Source organism: Oscarella lobularis, chromosome 2, assembly GCF_947507565.1.
Source record: "Oscarella lobularis chromosome 2, ooOscLobu1.1, whole genome shotgun sequence".
In the NCBI taxonomy this organism is placed as follows: Eukaryota; Metazoa; Porifera; class Homoscleromorpha; order Homosclerophorida; family Oscarellidae; genus Oscarella; species Oscarella lobularis.
The window spans coordinates 391,270-414,963 of NC_089176.1; the positions used below are offsets into that span (position 1 = coordinate 391,270).

Consider the following 23,694-nt stretch of genomic DNA (forward strand, 5'->3'; position numbering starts at 1 on the left):
GTACCTACCTAAATCTATAGAAACCAGAAAATAATCTATCTTTCAAGTCCCGGATTTATGTCTGCAAAAATACTCGTGGCCGTCGGAGTTTCGTCCGGCATTGTTCTATGCGCCGCCGGGCTTGCTTGGCTCTACTCCCGACGCGTCAAAGCACCGAGCGCCGCCGCAGCGAACCGACGAAAGGGGGGCCCCTTTCAAGGAAACCACGACGATTCGTCGCGCACGCGACTCGAAGTGCGCATACCGACGAGCTCCGTCGGCAGCGTAATCGGCCGCTCGGGCTCGAACGTGCACGAAATCGAATCGAAAACGTCGACGCGAATACGTTTCCGACAGGAAGAGGACGCCTCGGACGGAAGTTGCACGGTAGCAATTATATGGGGCCAACGCGAAAGCGTCGCCAAAGCGAAAAAAGCAATCGAACGCGTAATCACGTCGCGCTTGTCACAAAAAGCCACGCCCACGACATATAATATGACTATACCCCATTACGCGTACGGATGCATAATCGGACGTCACGGAACGACGATACAGGAGATTCAACGAAGTTCCGGCGCTCGTATTGATTTGGAGCGTCACGTGACCGGCGCGCAAATGGGAGCGTGCGTTATAAAAGGCGACGCTAATCAAATCGCTATTGCCAAAGCGGCGCTAGAGGATAAAATAGAGGAGGCGGAAACGTTGAGGCAGCAACGGGCCGGGGGGCAACGCAACTTGACGCGAGACGAGTTAAATAGTCGCGTGGTCGATTTCATACCGAGATTACCCGATAAAATCGATGAGTTTCTCGTCTGCGTTTCCGCTTCGGAGCATCCGGGTCATTTTTGGGTGCAGGTTGTGGACACGCAGGCGGCCCAATTGGAACAATTGAATCGCGAGATGACGCGTTTCTATTCGAGTTTGAGTGTCGATGAGATGCCCTTGGCGCGTTATTTGCCGGGAACGATTTGCTGTGCTATGTTCGAGGAGGATTCGCGTTGGTATCGGGCGCGCATTGAAAGTTTGTCTGATGATGATGATAAGAAAATTGATGTTTATTTTGTTGATTACGGTGATAACGGTTTGGTTCAAAAGTGCCATGTTAAAGATTTGAAGTATAGTTATGAATATTATTTATTAGTTGATGTACCAGTTTCTTGCTTAGATCTCGTTTTTTGAAACTTCGTTTTCAAGCTGTTCCTTGTTCGTTGGCCAATTTGAAGCCAAGTTAGCTAATAGGATAGTAGTTTCTACGCTGTAGTGAGATAATCACTGTTTGAATTTAGAAGATAGCGATAAATGGTCTGATGAAGCCTGTGACTTATTTGAAGAGTTGACACAATGTGCAAAGTGGAAACCGCTGAAAGCTAAAACAATCAAGCATCAGGATGGCTATGGAAATGCAGCAATAGTCTTATCTGATCCCACTGAACCAGAGGTAGTAAAGCATCCTCAACACATGTACTTTTAATTAAGTAATTGGATTCTAGGATGTCGACATTGGAAAGAGAATGGCCGAGAAAGGCTTTGGTGTCTACGTCGAAGTATAGACTTATTGTGTACTTTGATTAATCGAATTATCTCTATCAGTGACGCACGCTGCGATATGACGCATGAGAGTGTGACGTAAGCGTCCTTCGTGTCCCGACTGCGCCCACAAACCCCCACCATCAATGGGAGCACTTCTCTCCCACTGTGTGTCGTCGAACGACGACGCAACCCGATCTCCGGACGTCGCGGCCCAATCGACGACGTCGTCTCATCGCGGTCGCGTGTCGCCGAAACAGAACGGCAGCCGAATTCACGAAAAGAACGCGAAATCTCGCGAAGCGAACACCGTCCCGGATATCAAGAGATCGAGCCCCCCGACAACCGAGTCCGTAGAAGCGAAAATCGGCGCCTATTTCGCACGCTACAAGGATCCCGACGAAGATCGCATCCTCGCCGAAGGAATGGAGCGTTTCTGCGCCGATCTCGGCGTCGATCCGACCGAATTCGTCGTTCTCGCGCTCGCGTGGACGTTCGAAGCGGACGAAATGTGCGCATTCGCTCGCAACGAATTCGTCGGCGGCTGTCGTCGTCTCGGCGACGTTCATTCGCCCGAAACGCTTCGAGCGAAATTTCCCGACGTCGAACGCGAAGCGACGGGGCCCCGTTTCCGGGATTTCTATCGATTTACGTTCGGTTTTGGTTTGGACAAGTCATCCGGGCAACGATCGTTGCCCCTAGCAATCGCCGTGCCACTCTGGCAACTCGTCTTTTCGAAGCGTCGCGACGTGATCGTCTTGGAGTCGTGGTGCGCCTATTTGGAAGCGAATCAGGTGAAGGGGATATCACGTGACACGTGGAATATGTTCTTACCGTTTGCATTGACAATTCGAGATGACTTTAGCAATTACGACGATTCGGAGGCGTGGCCAAGTCTCTTTGACGATTTTGTAGAGTATCAAACATCCGTTAGGCAGTGAGAAAACGTAACGTGCGCTACTAACTAGGAGAAGAGATTTGTATACATTGTTCAATATACCTAAATAGCTTTTGTTTCATTTATTACATGTACACACACAGACTTGGAGAAGAAATTTTTTTAATAACACATTCTATCCAATAGTCTTCATCACCTCAACAGCCTCTTCGTACAACTTGAAATATTCTTTAGCTAGGTGAAGAAAGGGTGCGAGGCAAGACTCGCTCTTTTTCTGTATATAAAAAATGAGATTAAAGAGATTAAACGTGTCACGTGATATACTGTGCTCGTTTCGAAGTAGGCCAAATCTTTCTCCGAAGCCAGTGATCTTCCCTCGCTTTCAGTCACTGCTCTTCTTTCCAACAAGTCTGTTTTATTTGCTACTAAAACGCCTATGTAGTCAAATAAAGAATTGTTTACTGTGGCTAGTCAATGGCTCTCTTGTTTTTTTGTACCCGGAATTGTTAGATTTGGTGCAAGTGAATGGACTTGGTCAAACCACTTGCTACTATTTTTAAACGAGTCTTGATTTGTGACGTCGTAAACGATCACAAGTAGACTAGGATTTTCCCACTGCGGAAAAAAATAAAAATATTTTCACATACATGTGAAAAAGGGTGACTTACGTATTTGGAAACGACGTCCGAGAAGAGAGGCTGGCCACCCGAATCATAAAGAAGCATTTCCTGCAAAACGAAAAGTATATCTGCAACTAATATTTTAAAAATAAATTTCTTACAACGGTATTAGAAGAATCCGGCAGTTGAAGTACTTTTGTGAGAATTTCCACTCCAGGAGTCTGCACGAAAGTTTAATTTTTAGGTAGGTTCAATCGTCTTGTTACATATGCACCATTGAATATGTTTTAGATACATTGCCCTCTCCGTGTAAGATCTGTGATAGTGCGCTCTTGCCGACAGCGGCATCACCTAAGGTTAACGTGCGTTATAAAACTCCAAATTAGGAAAAATTCGCAGAATTTGCTGAGTGTCGTAATCAATCTCAAGAAAGCTATCCACAGCGTATTTTAACTTGCCTGCTACAATGCACTTGGCTCTAAGTTGTACGGAAACCGAAGAACTGCTACGTAGCAACGCCATTCTCCACTCGTCGCCAATGAAAGAAGCGCGCTAGTCAGATCCCGTACGCGCCTAAAAAAATGGCTAGCGAATTCAGAAAAAGGCTCCAGAATCTCTTCCGACGACGCAGCGAAGACCCAGAGCATTCTCTGACACTCGATCCCGAAGATATAACAATAGGAGTCGATACCGTCAAGGTGGACTCCCCTTCGAAACGTTTTTTGCAGCGTGAATCGTTCCTACAGGAACTTAGCCGCGAAAATCCGCTAGTGCACCGACTATTGCGACTCAAGGAGCTCACAGACATCGTGGCAAAGCAACGAGTCGAAGAGGCAAAGAAAACGACAACGGAAATAATAAATAATAATAATCTTCCTATAGTACGCTGTCGAATCCATTTGGATTGCCATAAAAGATCTTCTGCGACCGTCCAATCCATTAGAAACCCGATCAATCGTCTTGGCATTTTTGGAAGCATTGATAAGAGGACAGGTAAAAAGGAAAAAAACATAGACAAAGACATTCTCGATTTATTATTATTTAGTACGGGGAACTCGGCTTGCTGAGACATCACTTTTTTCGCGTTGTAGCTATGCACAACATCGAGGAAGATTTCGCTCAGAGGTAATAAGAAAATGTTGATTATTCAATTAAAATAATGTCCTTTTTCTTATTAGACTCGGTATTTTGACTGAGTTGACGGGGCAAGGTCGCAATGTTCAGTCGTTCGAACAGGACATCGGTCCACTGCTTTTGAACTGGATGCCCGTCATGGCAAACCACGAAAAGTCACCCCCTCAGACATTTTTCACATTTTCAATTTCAAAATTTCGTTTTTAGACTTTCCGCTTTTTTGAAACTGACTGTCAACGTCATCCACTTCAACGCATCGTATCTTGAAGAATCCGTCATTTCAGGCCTCGTTCAGTACGTCAGCAAATCAAAAGATTAATTTCTATATCTCCCCTTCAAGATACACGTGCGTAATCTGCGATCGATTCGAATCCGTTTCCGGCGTCGTTGAGGCACGTGCGACTCCTAATTAATATAATTTATCCCAACCCTTTTTCTCTTCAGTCGTGTCTTGAGTTGGTGGACAGTGTTCTTCGCTACAGTTGCCTGCCAACGTCCGCTCTACAACCGACAATAACGACACTATGCCACACAGTTGTCGGAGAGACTTTTTCTCATGTCAGCTGGCAGGTATTGCTACATAAATAAATAATCTCAATCGCTTATTTAACCTTAGGAGAACGGAAAGTTTTAGGGTATATGCAGTGTAGAAAAGGACCTAATGTTGTTGGAGTATATGGTTTATTGCATATGGTGTAAAATTATTTACAAAAGAAATGATTATTCCTAACCATGCTAACATTTTCATATATATAATGGCTCCAATTTTATCATTAGTTTTAGCTTTTATAGCTTGAGCTGTTATACCTTGTACACAAAATGTAGTTTTAAGTGATTTAATACATTTATTTTATATTTTTTATTTCTAGCTGATGAGTAAGCTTCTTGGCACTCATCTTGGCCACAGAGGAATCTACACCCTTTGCGAAATTCTTCAAGATAAGTATGATGATGAAATAATTTAATCTCTAGTGTCTGGATCCTCTTGTTGTAGTGCTAGCGATCCTTGTCTACTTCAAGGCGCTATTTTTTTCCTGGGAGAGTCCCTATGGGGCAGTCAACGCGTCTCTTCTCTAAAGCACTCCTTTCCATCAGTTCTACCTTCTATTCTAAAAGTCTCGCGAGAATATTCTATAGCACGGTTTCTATTAGTCGATTTCTTCCTATAGGCTCTAGATTTGGGACATCCCTCAGTTTTCTATAAAGCCGTTTTGTCCATGGAACGTCTAATCGAAAAGGAAGGCCAGAGACTCGATTACGTCACGTGGGATCTCGTTCTTAGCATTCTCGAATCAATCAGCGTCTTCGTCGAAGTGAAACAGCCAAAATAACGATTAATTTTTAAGAGAGAGAGAACGTGTTTTTTAGTCTGAGAAGAGTCTAGTTAACGGAAGTCGAGTCGCCCGGAAATTACATCACATTTTCAGCTGCGTCGAAGGATCGTGCGAAAGCGGAAAATTCCTCGGCGAAGCGAAACGATTTTTCAGCTTGGCCGAACGATTCACGTGCAAACGACCCGTACGCAATCGAAAAAAAATATTAAAATTCTCAAAATTCTTTTTCTCGTAGGAATTATGCGCTTTGACGCTCGTCTCGTTTCGAGCGCGCGCCATCGATCCTTCGGCGAGCGACTGGATACAGAGTTTAGAGTCCGTGCTCATTCGCTATTACGTCAATGACGCGCGAACCAACGTCAGACTGAAAGCGCTTACCGTTCTGGAAGCCGTTCTTAGCTCAATTCGACACACATTCGAGGTGAGAGACGTTTTTATTTAAAGCGTTTGGGACTTATGTTTTTTTTAAAATTAATTAAAGGATCTATTGATTGAGTCTGTCGTTCTACCGTTGTTTCATTCGTCGACTCCTTCTATAGAAGAGGACGGTGATGTGGACGTGAGACAAGCGGTTGTTCAGCTGCACTTGGATTTGGCTTTTGGATGCACGAATCCGCATTTTTTCAGCTTGGTTGTCGTCATCGAAAGGGTAAGAAATAGTCAGGGAGTAATATAACGGTCCTGGGATTGTTTTTCTAGGTTGTTAAACGAACGATGGAGTCAGAGGTGGGCATCTCTTTTTCGTACGTTTAGCGAAATTAATTTTTATTTAGACCCAAATTGGTAAAGACGTCGAAACGGCGATGATCGGTCTCGTGGAGTTGTTCAAAGTGAGAAATGAAAATCGTCGCGAATACGACGTCTAGATACCATAGTCTCCTTAGTACAAGCTTCTTCACATTCCGCCGCATCATTCCTACTGCCTATTTCGAATTCTCGTCAATCACGTTCAGCTCCAATACAAAAGACAAGACACGTCGTCGAGAGCGTCAAGAATTCGCCAACAGGTAATCTTCTATTAATTAATTAAACAAAGATACAGGCCGAATATTATTCGAGTACTTGCGCTCAGATTTTCGAATGTTTTCTTCGTCTCCGAGCCAATCCTCTTCACCAGCTAGGCTTCCTTTGCTCCAATAACACCACCGTCGATTATAGCCCCTTTGTAACGTGCGACGAAAGGTGAAAAGCGCACTCCAGAAACGAAATCCTCCTATAGATTAATTCTAGCGAGGACGACGTTCTAAATAAGAGGCGAAGTAGTCGCCCTTTGCCCATTGGCAAAGCCGCCTGTTTTGCCGCTATGCCACACCAAGAACCGATTTGCTACGTCAACGCCTTCGACTCTTTGCTCATGTGCTTGCAGCAGGAACGAGATGGCGACGTTTTAGCGGTCGTAGGAAAGTTTTTGTCGGCTGCATTGCGCAATAAGACTCTAATGCTCGCCTGTGACGTCGACCTGGACACGCTGTGTCAACTTTTGTGCAAAGTCATTTCGGTAGGATCGTTTTAGGATGCGAAAAGGGGGGAGTTATATAGAGAGGCTTTTTGCGTAGACTCTGGTTAAAGATGGGGATTCGAAAGACTGCTTGGAAGACTTTTATAAGACTTTGTTTACGTTGACGTCATATTTTGGAGACTTGAAGAGAAAGGTCGATTAGAACATTAATTAAGTCTAATTTATTTTTCGAAATTTCATTTTTGTTGTAGCAAGAACTGTTAGAATGTTTGGAACGCGGGCTTTCAGGTCGCTGCAGTCGAAGTTGTCTTCTTTCCATAAAGATTTGCCTTCTTGAAATGAATTCGGAGTCTCCTATCAAACGGTAACTAATCCCATGTGATAAAATAACGATAAATCTCGTTTTCTGCAGACTCCTGCCCTCGATTCTATCATCCATGGCCAAACTATCAGCCACAGTCAATTTATCCGGTCCACTTCTCGAATGTCTTCAAGGTACAGTCTCATTGCGACTCTTTTTAGTGAACCCTAGTCTATTATTTTAGTATTGAGTTGGTCTGAGTTGGAACCGTTGCATGCTGGGTGTCGTGAGAAGGACTATCATTCGATTTTTAGCATGCTTATTCCCTATACAGACTCCACTAAGTAAGTCGTGGCCGAAATCTGGATTCTGTCTTTATTTGTATTTTTTTTAGATTTTCTTCGCTTATTGTCACTTTAGCGTTTCACGTCACGTTTTCGTGGTTCGTGAGAATTCCTCTTCAATTTCGCAAATCCGTTAATCAATTCGTTTCCAAGGTAAACTAGAAAAGAAACGATTTCTTCTTGCACTCGCTCATCTTTTCTATCAGCGTCTCGATTCGTTGCACGTTCTCGCGAGCGAAAGCCAAGGCGGAAGCGGAAGCGGATCCCCACTCGTCAGTCCTCGAATCATAAAACGACAAAAATCGCCGAATTTTAGCGACTACGCAATGAAATCAGTCGACGAAGAGAGCAAAAAACAATTGACAGCATCAGCAAGTCTTCGCGACGAGCTAAAAGAAGTCTGCGCCGATCTAATGGCTCACTACACCTTCTCGAATGTACACACCCATCCTTCCAGGTAAAACAACAATAGTCTCTCTTCGAAATTGACGCTATTTAATTATTTAAAGGTCGAATACTGTACGATGGATGACAGACGGCGGTCTGACGAAGAGCTGGTTAGTCGGACGAAGCGTCGTCACCATCACGACGGCGCTAGAGCGAAAAGACCAATTGGCGTCGTCATCTCGAACTGGAACATTAGCCTCGCTTCACTCAATCGATTCTCTTGATCGAGCGTCGCCGTTCGATTCCGCCGCTCGACGTGGCGACATCGGCGTCGGTCGCGGTTGGGCCGACGTGTTGGTGCGTCGTCCAACGGCGAATATATCGTGGACTATGAGAGTGGAGAACAAGGGCGAACCCGTTCGGGCGTCCGTCGCTTCTGTGCCGCTATTTGGCGGCGTCGCCGGTAGCGATACGCCGCTCTCGTTGTCGTCGGATCACGGCGGAAGCGTGACGTCGTTTGCACTGCGACGGATACAGGCGATTCGCGGCGGCGGAGGAGGAATGAAGAAAGGCGGCAGCGCCGGAATTAGCCCTTATTCGTCGAGTTTGTCGTCGCCTGTTCGACCGGCACCGCGTTGGCCCACGTTACCCGTCAACTCCCCGTTTACCGGTGACGGAAGACGAATTTCTAGAGACGAAATTTTGACGGAAACGGCTAGCGCCGACGAAGAAGAAGAAGAAAAAGAAGAAGAAGAAGAAGGAGAAGAAGAAACTGACGGTCAGTATACGAAAACTAAGTACATAAAAATCAGAGCGATTTTTCTCTAGTTTGTCGAACGACTGCTGAGCCAATTCCCTCCAGTGCAAGCACTCTCAAAGGCGATTTCAATTTTGAGACGGTATTATAGTCCAAAGTCTTCTTACTGCGCTATTTATTCACTTCGGTGTACTCTAACAGCCTCAGCTGGGGGAAAGTCCGTTGGAGAGATCGCTAATAAACATGCAAGAGCAAAAAGAGTAAGTCTTCGTGAGCTTTATTATTTTTCAATTTTTACTTTATTAGTGTGGCGACCCGGTCACTGAGTCCTTTACTGAGAAACAAATCGTGTCCAGAACTCTGTCTCTTTCTGAACGATCCATCCGCGGTTTCGGCTCGATTTTCTCGGCAATCGAGTCGCGAAGCCGAAGACGTGTTGCTCTCCCCGACGTCGCCTCGTTCGCCGCTTGAAACGTTTTTTGAAAGCAAAGAGCCCGAATCGAGCCTCACGTTGACAGCGACGCCGTCTGCTAGTCTCTTAGCGACTTCGGCCAAAGATCCGACGTCAATTTCGCAGCGAGACTCAAGCGCTCTTGATCCAAGGTAGGAGAATAGTTGTATTGCATGTCTGAATCACGTTTTTGTCTTTGCGTTTTTTAGCTTTGTGTTCATGCAGCTCTATGGGCAAATATTCGGATTCTTAGGCGATGCGAATAGTCCCGTTCTTCTACCCCAAGAAGAGGTATTCTATTGAATCAATAAAACGATTATAATCGTCGGTCTAGGGCATGGAACGAGCGATCAAAGTTCTAGATCATTTGCCTGCTTTTAGCACTCACAAAATCGGTCTTATTTACGTTGGAAACGGACAGGTGCGCTTCGAAGGGGGTCCCTCATCTCTTGAACCACGACTTCTTGTGTTTAGCGAACTGAAAATGAAGTTTTGGCGAATTCGTGGGGTTCCTCTCGCTACTGTCAATTCGTCAACGGCATCGGCAGTCTCGTTCGATTGTCCGATTGCCAAGAGCCGGAAGTCTGCCTAGGCGGATTGCATCGGACTGGAGAAGACGGCGATTTTACCTGTCTTTGGAAAGACGGCGTCACGCAAGGCAAGACTTCGTTTCTTTTAACACAGATCAAAAATATTTTTATTTTATCAGTCGTTTTTCACGTCGCTACTTTAATGGGACAACAGACGAGCTCCATGACGTCAAAAAAGCTGCACATTGGAAACAATTTTGTTACGATTGTGTATAATGACAGTGGCGAAATTTATCCTCCTGACGTCATCAAAGTAAGACTTACTTCTAATAAGAGAGAGTATCTTCGCCGAACGTTCTTTAGTCTCGTCTAAATTCCGTCGACATCATCGTTACACCTCTCGATATGAACAGCAACGAAGTCGCGATACGATTTAGAGAGGGTTCAGGTAATTAATTGACAATTAATCAATTTATTTCTTTCGAAATCAATTATTTGTAGCTGTTGTTGGAATCGCTGATCTCGGTCCTTACGTTATATCTGATAATCGTCTTCCGGTATTGGCTCGACAATTGGCTCTTGTCTCCGATGTACGTTTTTAAGACTAGGATGTGTCCTTGTTTTGATTTTTTTGTCCTAGCTGGCTTGTCTAACGTATCGCGAGCAAGTATACGGTGACGTACAAGGATCGAATTGGGTGGAACGATTGCGAAAGATAAAGCAGTTGTATGGCAAAGTCGGGTACAGTTCTAAAGCTCAAGCCTCTTACATTGCATTTACGTAGTCTGATCAAAAGAACGTGTCTATTTTGCAGAGATTTATACGCGCATAAGCGAAAGCGCGGTCTTTTTTAGGGTCCCGTACATTCGAACCATGTCAACCGATCTGCCCGCCGCTCGCCTTCGCCTAAGCCGTTTCAGGCCTCTAGGGGACACTAGACGCACGAAAGCAACATCGGTAAACAAAGCGAATCGGTCGCACGAAGAGAACACCGTCAACCGCCCATCTGCAGGGAAAATCAGCGCATTGGTCCATCGTCGAAGACGACGCGGACAAAAGCGGACCCGTCGAAGTACGAACGCGTCCTATAAAGCTCAAATAGCGAACGAACGTCTCGCAACAGGTCTATATAGACGGAAAGAACGTCGTTGTCACGAACGGCCTAAGCGACGCCGCGCGAACAGTGAGAACGTCGTATACCGTCGAAGAAAAAGTAAAAAAGGTACGTGGAACGTATTAGGAAGAGCATTCGATGAAGAACACTCCAGGCATTTCTCTGCTCTTTCGTCAATTTGGATTCAAATCGTTTCAATAGCTCGTCTTCTGTTTTTCGTCGAGAACTGACTCGAGGCTTGTGCATCGTCCACGAGTCGTCCCTACGATTTCACATGCGTTCAGGCGACCGATTCGACGTACCGCTTTCGTTCACCGTAAGCTAGCCGCGAGGCGAGATCCAACCCCGGGAAAAAAAAAATCTTCTTCTCATACAAGGTCGCATCAGCATTTCCCCTAAGAGAGGGAATACTGATTCAACGCAAGGACACAAAGTAACACAGTCAATAATAATAATAATAATAATAATAATAATTATTATTATTATTAATAATCATTTTCTCTATAAAGTCTTCTCGAATTATTTTATCTTGGACATCCCGCTGATCGACTTGCGTCCGTCGCTCTGACTCCGCCAACATCAAACGCGCCGCCGCCGCCGCACAGTCTCATTTCAACGTGCAACGACTCGTCTCTCGTCATCAGCTACGACTCAGAGTCCAAACGACACTCAATCTGGCAAATGCGCGAAGAAGTCAAAGTAAAAATAAATAAATATATAAATATATATATAATAGATTCGTTGAGCAGTCGGCTGTCCTTGGTGATTCCGTTTCAGTCAAACCTAAACACGAAACCCCGTCTTCGTTTGGCGACAGCACGGCAACATTTCCGCCTCCGTCACAAGGCTCATTGCAATCAAAGTCATCCATTGGACGAGGCCACGGCTCTCTCGTAAAAGAGATTTTCCATCGAAAGTGGCTACTCAATCAAGGAGGCGGAAGTGGGGGAGAAGTGAAGAGCTCCACGTCGCCGTTTTTTCGCTTGTTGGACGCGCCAGCGCGTTTGAAATCCGCCGCATCGACGACAGTCTGTTCCGAAGTGGAGACGACGGTGTATACAAGCAACTACGGCGTGACGTCATCGCTTGCTGTTGATCTCGTGCGAATTTGGACGGATGAGTTCGAATCGACGAGAGCACGGTATTCATAGCAAATTAAAAAATTAATTAATTAAATAAATTCTTGCCTTATTTTTTTTAGGCGCGTTTTTCTTTGTGAGAATCTTGTTGGGCAGGCGTACGTTTGTTTGTGTTGCGAGAATGAGACGAAGTCGGGGGTTTCACTTTCCAACACTCCGTTTTTTTTTTAATTTTTTAATTTAGGCTTGTTGAGTACACGGTGCGCGAAGAGGAAGTGTCCGTTCAAAAGCAGAGCATACTGCACGTCAAAGACATCGTTCCTCTACAGGTAAATGAAAAAATAAATAAATAGATAATAATTGGTCAATTTCTCGTCTCCAAGAATGCAAAGATGACGTTAGTGCTTCAAAACGACGGACGTCTTTGTCTCTACAGCGGACTTGACGAGGTTTATTTGACTGAGACTCTTATTAGTCCTACAATACACTCCCTTTATATATAGATATGTCGCGTTTTATGTGACGATCTCTCAATCAGTCGTCTCCTCGCAACAGCTCGCGATAACATTATCGTCGAAACGAGCAACGATGACGTCTACGTAGGCTCATTTCCGTCGTCCGCCTTATCATCAACATCCGGTTAGGCGTCCCCATTTCAATAAGCTCTCAAACGAATGAGATTTCGCTTATTTTTTAGTGGATTTCTGCATCAAGGGTCTCGTGGATGCGCTCGATTCTTCAACGGCTCACAGTCTTCTTTGCCAATGGCAACGAATCCGTCTGACCAATGAATCGTCGCCTCGAGGTTTTGATGACGCAATGCTGTTTAAACTCTTCTGCGATTTTCTTCTCAATTGCACCGGATTGAAGCCGGTCAGGTTATACGCGTAAATCCATTTATTATTGATTTTTTTGTTGATTAGAAGAACGTCATTGGGTCTGATGAAATGACCATAGAGGTGAGTACTGTTTTCTAAAATTTTGTTATTAAATCAAAAGTGATTCTCTTAGGATTTTTTGTCTTCGAATTCAATTCTAAATTGTGGCGAATCGCGTTATCTTCGCTGTCTTCCGAAAACGATGACGTCAAAGCGAAAAAGTCCTCCTCCGAAGACGTTCTGGTAAATAATTCGTTAATTAATCTCGAGCTTTTTGAATTTTTTCGTCGTCGTGGTCAGCTTTGACTCGACGCCTCTTTTGTCAGGTTGCATTTCCACTGTAATCTTCGCCCTTCATCTCGTTCACGAAGTATAGGCACTTGTACGGTGGATTATCCCGAATGTGAAGCGATTTCTCTTTAGGAAATGCGACTCAATCAACTCTTAAAAGAACGACGATGTACCCTAGCCGAAACTCTATTCATTTTGACGACGTATTGGAAGTGGGATTCGTACAGTTCATACTACAAGAACCTCTATCCGACTTTGCAAACTCAGCAAGTGAACTTCGAACGCGATTCACGTACGCAAAAACCCGTAATCATTGAGAGCAAATTCTCATTAAATGTATAGCTATTTGCGATCCGTTGTACAAAGATCCGCCGCAGATTATCGCTTGGCTTCTTGACGCATTGGATAACTTACAGGTAACAAAATAAATTTTTAATTTGTAGATCTTTTAATTGATTTTTTAGGAGGATGCCTTTCCGGTCATTCCTCGCGTTAATCGAACGTGCATCGACGTCTGTATCGTACGTAAATTCAATTTAAATTCAGCCTATTCCGAGTCGCTTTTTTTGCACAGCTCTTCAGCCTTCTCGTCTTTGATCAGAATAAGCCAACTCAGCCAACTCTTTCCAACATCATCAAACCCTTAGGACAAAGTCCAATCAATAAGGATGAGATCCTACGTGACGTAAACACTGTCCTACAAAAGTAAGCGATCCCACGACACAATCAAATAGTCCCCCCCTCGATAATTCGATCCCAGTCTCCCCGGCGATCTTCACAGCCCCGCGGAACAGTCCCTCTTCTTTATGGCGTCCCGACGCTGGACGCCCGATCTTCTCGACATGCTACCTCGCGGCGTCGCTTCGTTCCTAAACGACGTTCTCGATCGCTGTCGAGAAAACCCGCCCGCCTGTCTACCGACACAAGGCTACGTTTTACTCGGTCGAGACGACTTGGCTCGTCAGGAGCGAGTGACGACGATCCAATACCGATTACTCTCACACGTCACTAAAGGCAAACAGTCACCAGAAGTCCAGCAGTCATCAAAGGCACGAAAAAGAGGCAAAAATCGACGGGGTTTCTTTTATTTTGTATTGGGACAGGCGTTCGATGATTTTGACGGGACAGAGCATCTTATGGACGACGAAGTGGGCGTTTTTGCCGGCCGTTTCACCGCTTTTCTGTTGATTTTTTAGATTGTTCGAGTTCGGTTCAGTCAAGATCGTCGCATACGCGAAGTGTGTCGTCTCTTGCAGTCGTCAAAACCGGTTCGAATCGCGCTGGAACAGAAACCCGAAGTCAGGTACAGTAAAATCCAAAAAACTCAAAAAAATCCCACGAAATTCAAATAAATATCCAGTGATCACGAATTCATCGAACTTCAAGAAAAACGTCTCTTTCTCGTCTGCCAGCGAACGATGTCTCTACCCGTTGCTAGGTAAACCTCTCCTTGACAACAACGCGAACACGGGACCCCCTATCTTCTATCCAGAGGCATGTTCACTCTCGGAACAACTAAACCCATTATAACCGTACCCCTATCGATCCCCAAATTGAATCTAAACGGCCGTGCGCCGCCTCGCGACAATACAATATCGCTGAGCAACGTTGAAACGCCGCCCAGTATGACAAACTGGCCGAGCTTTCACAACGGCGTCGCTGCGGGACTCTGCATTGATCCCAACATGAAAGAAGTGAGTAGGGAGACGTCGAACAAAGGCGAAAGCCTCTTATTTGCCCTAGGTAAGCTCGGCGTGGATTGCCTACAATATGCCGTCGTCTGCCGAAGTCGAAATCAGTAACGAACAGGCTGGATTCCTTCTCGCTCTCGGTCTAAACGGTCATCTGAAGAAATTAGCTGTTCATCATCTGCATTCGTACTTGTCGAAGGTAAGAGAGCCCGTTGCGACTCTGTATCGGACTTCTACGACTATCCAGGCTCACGAAATGACGACTATTGGTCTTCTCATTGGTCTCGCAGCCGCCAGGTGCTCCCCATCGCTTCCCCTATTTCCCCCTACTAACTCTTCTAGGCGTGGGACAATGGATTTAGAAGTGACGCGGATTCTAAGCGTTCACATACCCGCCTTATTGCCCGCCGGATCGACTCAACTCAACGTTCCCAGTCTCGCTCAAGTGGCGGCTCTCATAGGCCTAGGTCTCGTCTATCAGGGTTCCGCTCATCGTCACATCACTCAAGTCTTACTCGCTGATATCGGCACGTCGGCGAAATTCGTCTCGAATCGCTTACTTTTTTTTAATTTATTCTCTAGGACGTCCGGCTGGGCCGGAACTCGAGCATTCGAACAATCGGGAGTCGTACGCTTTGGCGGCGGGACTCGCTCTGGGAATGGTTACACTTGGGGTGAGTGCACGTGTTAAAATCCCTCCTTCTAGACTTAGTCTTTTGTTTCAGAAAGGCGATACGGCAATGGGGCTGGCCGATCTGAAACTACGCGACAATTTGAAACTATACATGACTGGAGGCGGGCCAGAAAAAGTCAAAATAAATCAATAAATGTAAAAATGTCGCCTATCTTTCTTAATTTTAGATGCTTTATAAGGAAAAGCCGGTCTGCTATAAAATCCACGTAAGAATGCTAAATACGTAAATTAGAAATAGACACCTGTCTATAGGAAGGACCCGGTGTAAATGTTCACGTTACTGGTCCCCCAGCCATCGTTGCTTTAGGACTAATGTACTTGAAAACGAACGACGAGTGAGCGAGATAAATAAAAAATACACGCAGAATATCTTTTAATTTAAAGTGTGGTCGGAAATTGGCTCAAAGTGCCGGACAGTATTTTCATGTTGGAATTTATCCGACCCGACATGTTGACGTTGATGGTATAGCCCCCTTTGAACAGAGTGCGTCTCTTCTCTGAGTCGTATTTTTGCAGACGCTCTGTCGTGGTTTGATTTTATGGGACAGCGTCGTTCCATCGTCTACGTGGGTGAACAGCCACGTTCCGCCGGTGCGCCAGTTTCCTTTGAAGTTGGTGAGATGTAAGCGTTCTTTTCGCGCGATAGATCGTAGCCAGAAAATCGGGCGATTTCGCTCGCCAACAATCGTCCGAAACAAAGATGCTGGGGTCAGTGATAGGAGTGATAAACCTACTTGTTTAATTTCTTCCTTAGCGAGATCAGGATTCACGTCATAGCGGGTGCATGCATGGCAATAGGAATGCGATTTGCTGGCACATCGAACAAAGCGGCATTTGACTGTCTCGTAAGTCTCAAAAGCATTGATAAAAATTCAATGGATATCGATGTTAGATGGAACGTGTGAAATATTTCATAAAACTGTCGTCTTCTCCGTCAGAGGTAAATCATTTTTGTCGCTTTTTGAGCGTTCGAATTTTTGTACGTAGGCGAATTTTGCTGCTGAATACTGCCTAGACTGCAGCCTTCTAGCTCTGGCTCTGGTAGCTTCTCTTCTTGTAAATATTTATTAATTTGACTTGCGTTTTTTTCTCAGGTTATGGCAGGTTCCGGCAACTTGAGCGTCATGCGACTTATCCGACAGCTTCATCCTCGCCTCAACGGACCGGAAATTCGATACGGTTCCCACATGGCCGTCCACATGGCTCTCGGCCTGCTCTTTCTCGGAGGCGGCCAGTAAAAAATACGTATTTAAAATATCTGAAATTTTATTGTCTTTCTCAAGGTACTCCGTCAGTCGAACCAATGGGGCTATAGCCGCACTCATGTGCTCTCTCTTTCCCATGTTTCCAACGACGAGTGTAGACAATAGGTTCTAGTCTTTTCTTTTATCTTTGCTCTCTGAGTATCGTTGATTTGATTTCAGGTATCACATGCAAGCGCTTCGTCATTTCTACGTCTTGGCGTGCGAACGAAGGCTTCTCGTAACGAGAGAAGTCGACACAATGAAACCGTGCTACGTGCCAATCACTGTCACGTACAAAGTTCGTAATTTTCGCAACGCGATTTAATTAAGACGATTGCAAGCGAGTTTCGTAGGAAAATACGCGCGTCTCGTTATTAGCTCCTTGCATCATTCCACCTATTGAAGATATGCTGGAGGTAAGATAACAAATTGACAGTACTTTCGTCACTTTTTGGCGTTGAATAGATTGCTCTGTCAAGTCCCCGTTATCTTCCACGAAAATTACTAGGCAGTGAGAAATTAAGGTTAGTGCTAATTAATAAGACAGAGATGGCCGTGAGTTAGAAGATTTCTCTAGGGAACTTTTGCATTCCGGCGGATCTTTTTTGGTTCAACGACGGTCAGGGCATCGTCGTTACGAAGATGATCCCAAGGGTCACCATAGCCTTTCGACAGTGTTTTTGAAATCAGAGGAAGAAAAGAAGGTTCGTTATAGTGTTTTAGTGACTTTCTCTGACGTGAGGAAGTCTAGGTGTCTATGTCAAGTGAGGCCGCCCTGTCAGCCAAGAGCTCCGGTTTACTTCCGGTATAAAGTCCCTTTAGAATTTCGATACAGCTATATAATGTTTGTTTTTTATAGAGGGAACGATGGTTGATTAACCGTTTGCCGGTTACAGGAAAATTCGGCGTCGCTGGTCATCCGAGTAAAGCTGCTCTTGAGCAAATGGTTTGGCTGCTTTTGCTTGTAATTATTCCTTTATCTCTTTCTTTCTGTAGATGAGCGCTACAGTGAAAATAAAATCAAAAGAAGAAGAGGAGAATGATTTATTTTGTATGTGGACCAAGCGAGCTGGAACAGTTTCATAGCAGTCACGTGCAAAATTCCTTTTCCAAGTGAATAAAAAAATCTACGGCCCTACGGGACTCCACTCCCCACCCGGATGACGTCTATGAACGAAGAATCCTATTCCCGAAAGGAATTCGAAGCCGTAGCCGAATGGCTCAAGAAAACAATCGACGTCGACATCGAAACGAGCGATTTCATGAACGTCCTACGAAACGGCGTCGCCCTGTGCTTCCTCGTCGAAAAAGTCCACGAATCGTATCGAAAACTACGCGAAGCGGACGAACCGTGCACCGTCACGCTCTCGCCAATGCCTAAAAAGTACCACAAGCGCGACCAAGCGGACAAGCGTCCCTCATTCGCTCGCGACAACGTCGCCGCGTTTCTCACGCTTTGTCGCGAATTGGGCGTAGGCGAAGACGTTCGTTTCGAAGCGAACGATCTCGTTAGTCCGTCGCGCGGCAGCGAACGACGCGCCGTCGTTCAGACGCTCTTCGATTTCTCGCTACTCGCCGCGAAGTGCGGACTCGATTCGCCGAATCTCGATCGATTCGATGAAGAGGAGGACGAAGTGGAGGAAACTCCTATTGGTGACGTCAAGGAAGGCGAAGTTTCGCCTCCTGTTGATGTCAAAGAAGGCGAAATCGCGCCTCTTGTCCATAAGGAAAGCCCGCTTCCGGTCGCTCCTAGCGGGAATGCGAAGAGGCGTGACAGTAAAGTGAAAGCGAAGGCGAAGAAATCCGCGCCAACGCCGGTCAAAGTTGACGTCGCCGTGCGCGGCGTCGTCAAAGCGGTCGGGTACGAGCACTCGGTCGTAAAAGATAAGGATAAGGGAGAAGGATACTATATTATTCAGCCTGGCGATAAGCGAGCCTTTGTTCGGGTAAGAGATAATCGAATTTGACTCCTAATTTGACTGCTGTGTTTTAGGTGCTTCGATCTTGTATTATGGTGAAGGTCGGAGGTGGGTGGAGTCCTCTTGAGACCTATCTTCTGAAGAGGAAGCGCACCGCTGTGAAGAGTAGGAAAAACGTGCGTTGTGATAGTTTCTCGGGTTATAATAAGCCTTTAGTTTCTGATATTGACTCTCGTGAACCGATCAGCACTGCTACCGGCGGGGAAATAGTTCAGTCAGAAAAAGAAAAACACGGTGGGGTTTCCGGGGAAAAGGTAGCCCAAACGCAGACGTCAACTCCGAGAAGAAGTCTTAGAATTCCTTCGAAGCCGCTTGCGAGTGCTTTGTTGAAAAAAGGCGATGTGGGCTCAGCGAAGAGTAAGGAAATCGGTTGACTCAGACTTTATGGTATTTACGTGTCAAAAACATGACTATGCCATGTGTGTTGTTAGGAAGCAAGATCTCGCAGTTCGATTCTAGTGCCAGTACGTCGTCTCCTAAAGGCAAGTCGTCGCCGCGCGAGAGACGCGGCGTAAAGAGGAGAGCGCCTGAGAGAAATGAGACTAAAAACCAGCCCGCCAAAAGAAAAACTCGAAGCGAGCAGAAGAAGAACGCCTGATTTTTTAAGTCAAAATACTCTTATAGCTTTTTTGAGACGTTTTGTTGTTTTTTGAAGGCGGTTTTCACGAGAGCGGACCTTAGAGCGGACCTTAGATACAGGAAGCCAATCGATAACGCATGCGCCGGCCAAAGCAGCGTAAAGACACGCCCAATTGGTCCTCAGAAAACAAGATCCCGCCCATTCAAAAAATTGCTCCGCCCCCAGACACCATTTCTCTTTTATCTATGCGGCCACTGGTGGCTAGGCCCCCTCATCTCCGCGCCGATCGTCGTTTCACTGCGTCCTCTTTCCGACCGACAGCGACAACAATCCGACAGACTTCTACTGTCATTTGCCTAAGCCGTATCGCGTTGACAGCTCGCTACGACGTCTTCTAATTAATTCGGCATCGACACAAACAGAAACAGCGAGTCTTTATGTACTGCCATAGAAAAAATCATTTCTAAGTAGTTTCACGTCGGATTCGATCTTTCGCAGGAGGGCTGCTTGTTCTTCTAGACCATCGATGATCTCAAGGTGCCTGTCGTCTTTGTTTCGCCGCGTTTTCCGGCTGAAAATCTTCTTCAGAAACTCGAAGCACATCACGATCAAGGAGGAAAGCGTTGTGCCCATGTTAGCTGTTCAGATTGGCCAGTCACGTCACGAGTTTGCCTTCCTGGCCGGTGCTTCCCTCTTCCGGTTCTTCTGAAGTGGTCAGGAAAACTTTTGATATGCTTGAGCTATAGATAGGCCTACTCTAATGGCGGTAGTCAATTACGATCGCGATCCTTAGGCGCGGACTTGAAGCCGCTTTAGTTTGGGCGTAGAAGAGTCAGTGACGTCACACTAGGAACGGAAGTGGGTGTTTCTGCTGCTTCCAGTACATTTTTGATTGCCTCTACAGCACGATTTTTCTCAACAAGGACGTATGGCCAGTGTTAGTTCTAGTTCAGATCGCTTTGAATAAGCGATATTGGGCCCCGTTTTAGGCAATTAGTGCCTTTCGCTGCATCCAGTTTCGGCCGCTATTTTGGTAGCCGCCGAAATCAGGCCTACAACGTCATTCGCCTCTCTAGAACCGTTTGAAAGTGTTTCAATTACACATTAAAACCCGCGTTTGTTCCATACCTAGTTAGGAGACGGAGCGGTTTCCCCGAAAATGAAACTGGCCCTTATTGCCCCAAAATGGAGCTAGACGTCGAAGCTATAGCTTCTTTGTGTCAGTATCTACCGTAAATCGGTAAGGTCTATCATAGCTAGTAAGCGAATTCGACGTCTAGAAGCTGTCAAAAAAGTACTGAGAAGCAGCCGAAACGACTTCCGTTCCTATAGTGACGTCATGCCTTACTCCGCCCACTAAACTTTACAGTGTTGTAGAGCCGCGAAACTTTGGGTTACAGAATTTTGACTAACGCTAACGAATCGTACGCATTCACGTACACCCGAAACAGCAGTGATCGGAATAAATTTTTTTGCCACTTCAGCCATTTGGAACAGTTTGCGCGCCCTGCCCCCGACTTGGTTTGCACGAAACGGCGAGTCAGCGAGTTTTTATACTATACAACCCGTACAACTGCGGTGCTCGGCTCAAAAGTCACTTAAAAGTCATCTGTCTTCCTTATTCTAAGTACTTTCACGTCGGATTCAATCTTTCGCAGGAGGGCTGCTTGTTCTTCCAGACTATCGATGATCTCAAGGTGCCTGTCGTCTTCTTTGTTTCGCCAGCTGATTCGGTGCGTTTTCCGGCTGAAAATCTTCTTCAGAAACTCGAAGCACATCTCGATCAAGGAGGAAAGCGTTGTGCCCATGTGAGCTGAACCGAGTTCGCCTAATTCAATTTAGCGGGATGCCCCGAGTTAACGGAAGCGTCTCCCACCGCAATGATGCCTACGATCCGCCTTCCTGCCCTTCCTGCCGGCCCCGCCTTTCAATGATTATTCGCGCGCGCTAAAAATGGCTGAGTCGACGCGAGAGAACTTCATCTGCGGCTGCTGCATGGATCTGATGGTCGACGCGACGACACTGACATGCGGCCACAGTTTCTGTCGCGCGTGCCTCGCTCGCTGGTGGTCGACGCAGCGGAAAACGATTTGCCTAACGTGTCGCCAACCGTGGCAAGGCCATCCTCAAGTCAACACAGCACTGCGGTAAAATAGAAGGGCAGATACATAATATTTGCAGTACTTTTCGCACTAGAAACGCGATTGAGAATCTGTACGCCGACGAGATGCACGCGAAACGAGAGACGTTGACTTCGGACAGCGAAACGACGAGAGTGCTTCGAGAATTCGAGCAGAACAGTCGCCCGACACGCCCCAATCGACCGCCATCGGGATTTCACTTCGAAGCGAACGTGAACGGAAACGGAAACGGTGGAAAACTGTGTTTATTAATCGCAGGTCTAATCGTAAGCGAGAACAAGGAAATAATCTCGTATATTTTGTTCTTACGTACTCCTAAGGTTTTGTGGCTATTTTCAAGTGAGTCAGAGGGATCAGCATGGAGCGAATCCAAGCCTCATGTTTACAACTGGAACACTGATGAAGTGGTACTATGGATGAAACAAATCGGTGATTGGACGGAGCCATACATTGAAACATTTCGCAACGAGGTACCAAGTCACTAAAATTTTATTTGTAAATAATTATTATCAATGTATATAGAGTATCAATGGAAAGCTTCTTCTTCGTTTGACAGATGACGATCTAAGAGAGCTTGGCGTTATGCGTGGGTGGCATCGGAGCACAATTTTAGACGAACTCAGCAAGCTCCAGAACAAAAAGGACGAGGAACAGCCCAATGATTTATGGGAGTTCAAGGCAAGCGAACAAAAAAACAATGATGATTAATAATTATAATTAATAACGTAATAGGATCGTCATCCCAAATTATCAATGTGGACTATCGTCTGTCTACACAATTTCCCGCGCGCCTATTTCCTCTACTCGTACACTTTTCACTACGACGAAGTCTACATTCCCTTTCTGCACAGCATAGCCTCAAAAGACACAGGAGACGACAAGGTATTATCAAGCACTTAGTATCTATTCTATTCTCTTTCTCCCTAGAACGTTACGGATACCCAACTCATTGCTGATTTCTGGTTCAAAGTTCTTGTTGTTCCCTATTATCTCATTGGCGTATTTGCTTGGAATTGGATCGACGTGACTCCGTTGAACGCTCTCTTGATCGTCGCCTACGCTGCTTGTCGAACAATCAGCCACGCAACGTCTCTTCGACGAACACTAAACAGACTCAGATGGTAATAAAAATCATTTTAAGGTCATTATCATTATTGTGAAAGCGAAGGCGAAGAAATCCGCGTCGACGCCAGTCAAAGTTGACGTCGCCGTGCGCGGCGTCATCAAAACGGTCGGGTACGAGCACTCGGTCGTAAAAGATAAGGAGAAGGATACTATATTATTCAGCCTGGCGATAAGCGAGCCTTTGTTCGGGTAAGAGATAATCGAATTTGACGTCTATTTGACTGCTGTGTTTTCATTAGGTGCTTCGATCTTGTATTATGGTGAAGGTCAGAGGTGGGAGTCCTCTTGAGACCTATCTTCTGAAGAGGAAGCGCACTGCTGTGAAGAGTAGGGAAAAACCTGCGTTTATGATTGTTTCATTATAAGCCTTTAGTTTCTGATATTGACTCTTGTGAACCGATCAGCACTGCTACCGGTGGGGAAATAGTTCAGTCAGAAAAAGAAAAACATGGTGGGGTTTCCGGGGAAAAGGTAGCCCAAACGCAGACGTCAACTCCGAGAAGAAGTCCTAGAATTCCTTCGAAGCCGCTTGCGAGTGCTTTGTTGAAAAAAGGCGATGTGGGCTCAGCGAAGAGTAAGGAAATCGGTTGACTCAGACTTGATGGTATTTACATGTCAAAAACATGACTATGCCATGTGTGTTAGGAAGCAAGATCTCGCAGTTCGATTCTAGTACCAGTACGTCGTCTCCTAAAGGCAAGTCGTCGCCGCGCGAGAGACGCGGCGTAAAGAGGAGAGCGCCTGAGAGAAATGAGACTAAAAACCAGCCCGCCAAAAGAAAAACTTGAAGCGAGCAGAAGAAGAACGCCTGATTTTTTAAGTCAAAATACTCCTATAGCTTTTTTGAGACGTTTTGTTGTTTTTTGAAGGCGGTTTCCACGAGAACGGACCATAGATACAGGTACCTATGGAGCCAATCAATAACGCAAGTGAGGAATTTCCTGCCCCGCGGGGCGTCCCTGCCCCCGCGTTTGAACAGAAACAGCGAGTCTTTATGTACTGCCATAGACTAAAAAGTCACTTAAAAGTCATCTGTCTTTCAATTCTAAGTAGTTTCACGTCGTACTCGATCTTTCGCAGGAGGGCTGCTTGTTCTTCTAGACCATCGATGATCTCAAGGTGTCTGTCGTCTTCTTTGTTTCGCCAGCTGATTCGGT

General features: G+C 45.7%; 7 protein-coding genes across 8 annotated transcripts; 6 read left to right on the plus strand and 1 right to left on the minus strand.

The window, feature by feature from the left end:
* Positions 1 to 57: 57 nt before the first annotated feature.
* Positions 58 to 1,639, plus strand: LOC136183954 (tudor and KH domain-containing protein-like). Its single transcript, XM_065970768.1, has 4 exons — positions 58 to 1,094; positions 1,145 to 1,206; positions 1,266 to 1,417; positions 1,470 to 1,639. The coding sequence occupies exons 1-4, from the start codon at positions 58 to 60 to the stop codon at positions 1,527 to 1,529; spliced, it is 1,311 nt and encodes a 436-aa protein (XP_065826840.1). The 3' UTR covers positions 1,530 to 1,639.
* Positions 1,630 to 2,567, plus strand: LOC136183952 (DCN1-like protein 3). The gene has a single exon (XM_065970767.1). It carries the CDS (start codon positions 1,653 to 1,655, stop codon positions 2,445 to 2,447), a length of 795 nt encoding a protein of 264 aa, XP_065826839.1. The 5' UTR covers positions 1,630 to 1,652; the 3' UTR covers positions 2,448 to 2,567.
* On the minus strand, positions 2,509 to 3,576 carry LOC136183955 (intraflagellar transport protein 27 homolog). Its single transcript, XM_065970769.1, has 7 exons — positions 3,483 to 3,576; positions 3,299 to 3,375; positions 3,186 to 3,245; positions 3,073 to 3,132; positions 2,902 to 3,019; positions 2,729 to 2,838; positions 2,509 to 2,678 (listed from the first exon to the last, which is right to left on the minus strand). The coding sequence occupies exons 1-7, from the start codon at positions 3,544 to 3,546 to the stop codon at positions 2,580 to 2,582; spliced, it is 588 nt and encodes a 195-aa protein (XP_065826841.1). The 5' UTR covers positions 3,547 to 3,576; the 3' UTR covers positions 2,509 to 2,579.
* Positions 3,577 to 3,600: 24 nt separating this feature from the next.
* Positions 3,601 to 10,574, plus strand: LOC136183957 (tuberin-like). Its single transcript, XM_065970772.1, has 36 exons — positions 3,601 to 3,722; positions 3,771 to 3,857; positions 3,907 to 4,017; positions 4,070 to 4,149; positions 4,203 to 4,313; positions 4,366 to 4,452; positions 4,499 to 4,550; positions 4,603 to 4,728; positions 5,028 to 5,101; positions 5,153 to 5,273; positions 5,328 to 5,471; positions 5,527 to 5,676; positions 5,728 to 5,913; positions 5,974 to 6,141; positions 6,192 to 6,218; positions 6,266 to 6,322; positions 6,377 to 6,499; positions 6,565 to 6,674; positions 6,723 to 6,990; positions 7,049 to 7,144; positions 7,203 to 7,315; positions 7,364 to 7,446; positions 7,497 to 7,596; positions 7,647 to 7,749; positions 7,803 to 8,053; positions 8,106 to 8,761; positions 8,812 to 8,882; positions 8,942 to 9,000; positions 9,047 to 9,343; positions 9,401 to 9,482; positions 9,526 to 9,612; positions 9,666 to 9,849; positions 9,901 to 10,034; positions 10,085 to 10,169; positions 10,223 to 10,311; positions 10,362 to 10,574. Exons 1-36 carry the CDS (start codon positions 3,606 to 3,608, stop codon positions 10,503 to 10,505), a joined length of 4,833 nt encoding a protein of 1,610 aa, XP_065826844.1. The 5' UTR covers positions 3,601 to 3,605; the 3' UTR covers positions 10,506 to 10,574.
* Positions 10,575 to 10,580: 6 nt separating this feature from the next.
* Positions 10,581 to 17,860, plus strand: LOC136183956 (anaphase-promoting complex subunit 1-like). Of its 2 annotated transcripts, XM_065970770.1 has the most exons (46): positions 10,581 to 10,678; positions 10,734 to 10,793; positions 10,845 to 10,943; positions 10,990 to 11,151; positions 11,213 to 11,268; positions 11,345 to 11,534; positions 11,585 to 11,976; positions 12,037 to 12,105; positions 12,159 to 12,243; positions 12,298 to 12,363; positions 12,418 to 12,553; positions 12,612 to 12,787; positions 12,838 to 12,873; positions 12,926 to 13,035; positions 13,093 to 13,162; positions 13,216 to 13,375; positions 13,426 to 13,499; positions 13,548 to 13,604; positions 13,658 to 13,788; positions 13,844 to 14,132; positions 14,187 to 14,231; positions 14,280 to 14,386; positions 14,444 to 14,521; positions 14,576 to 14,777; positions 14,827 to 14,973; positions 15,022 to 15,071; positions 15,117 to 15,301; positions 15,357 to 15,448; positions 15,500 to 15,583; positions 15,636 to 15,674; positions 15,721 to 15,803; positions 15,853 to 15,931; positions 15,985 to 16,059; positions 16,115 to 16,176; positions 16,223 to 16,313; positions 16,361 to 16,408; positions 16,456 to 16,509; positions 16,563 to 16,702; positions 16,752 to 16,838; positions 16,893 to 17,010; positions 17,066 to 17,128; positions 17,178 to 17,236; positions 17,290 to 17,416; positions 17,464 to 17,517; positions 17,572 to 17,658; positions 17,709 to 17,860. In XM_065970770.1, exons 1-46 carry the CDS (start codon positions 10,595 to 10,597, stop codon positions 17,796 to 17,798), a joined length of 4,848 nt encoding a protein of 1,615 aa, XP_065826842.1. In that variant the 5' UTR covers positions 10,581 to 10,594; the 3' UTR covers positions 17,799 to 17,860. The 2 variants fall into 2 exon arrangements, with proteins under 2 accessions (XP_065826842.1, XP_065826843.1); XM_065970771.1 differs by lacking the exon at positions 10,581 to 10,678 and having other exon boundaries at positions 10,749 to 10,793; positions 10,855 to 10,943.
* Positions 17,843 to 19,363, plus strand: LOC136183958 (growth arrest-specific protein 2-like). The gene is made up of 4 exons (XM_065970773.1): positions 17,843 to 18,658; positions 18,706 to 18,796; positions 18,848 to 19,048; positions 19,123 to 19,363. Exons 1-4 carry the CDS (start codon positions 17,873 to 17,875, stop codon positions 19,287 to 19,289), a joined length of 1,245 nt encoding a protein of 414 aa, XP_065826845.1. The 5' UTR covers positions 17,843 to 17,872; the 3' UTR covers positions 19,290 to 19,363.
* A 1,861-nt stretch (positions 19,364 to 21,224) lies between these two features.
* On the plus strand, positions 21,225 to 22,537 carry LOC136200199 (bifunctional apoptosis regulator-like). Its single transcript, XM_065990547.1, has 6 exons — positions 21,225 to 21,418; positions 21,468 to 21,678; positions 21,733 to 21,882; positions 21,935 to 22,090; positions 22,145 to 22,294; positions 22,340 to 22,537. Exons 1-6 carry the CDS (start codon positions 21,225 to 21,227, stop codon positions 22,535 to 22,537), a joined length of 1,059 nt encoding a protein of 352 aa, XP_065846619.1.
* Positions 22,538 to 23,694: the final 1,157 nt, after the last annotated feature.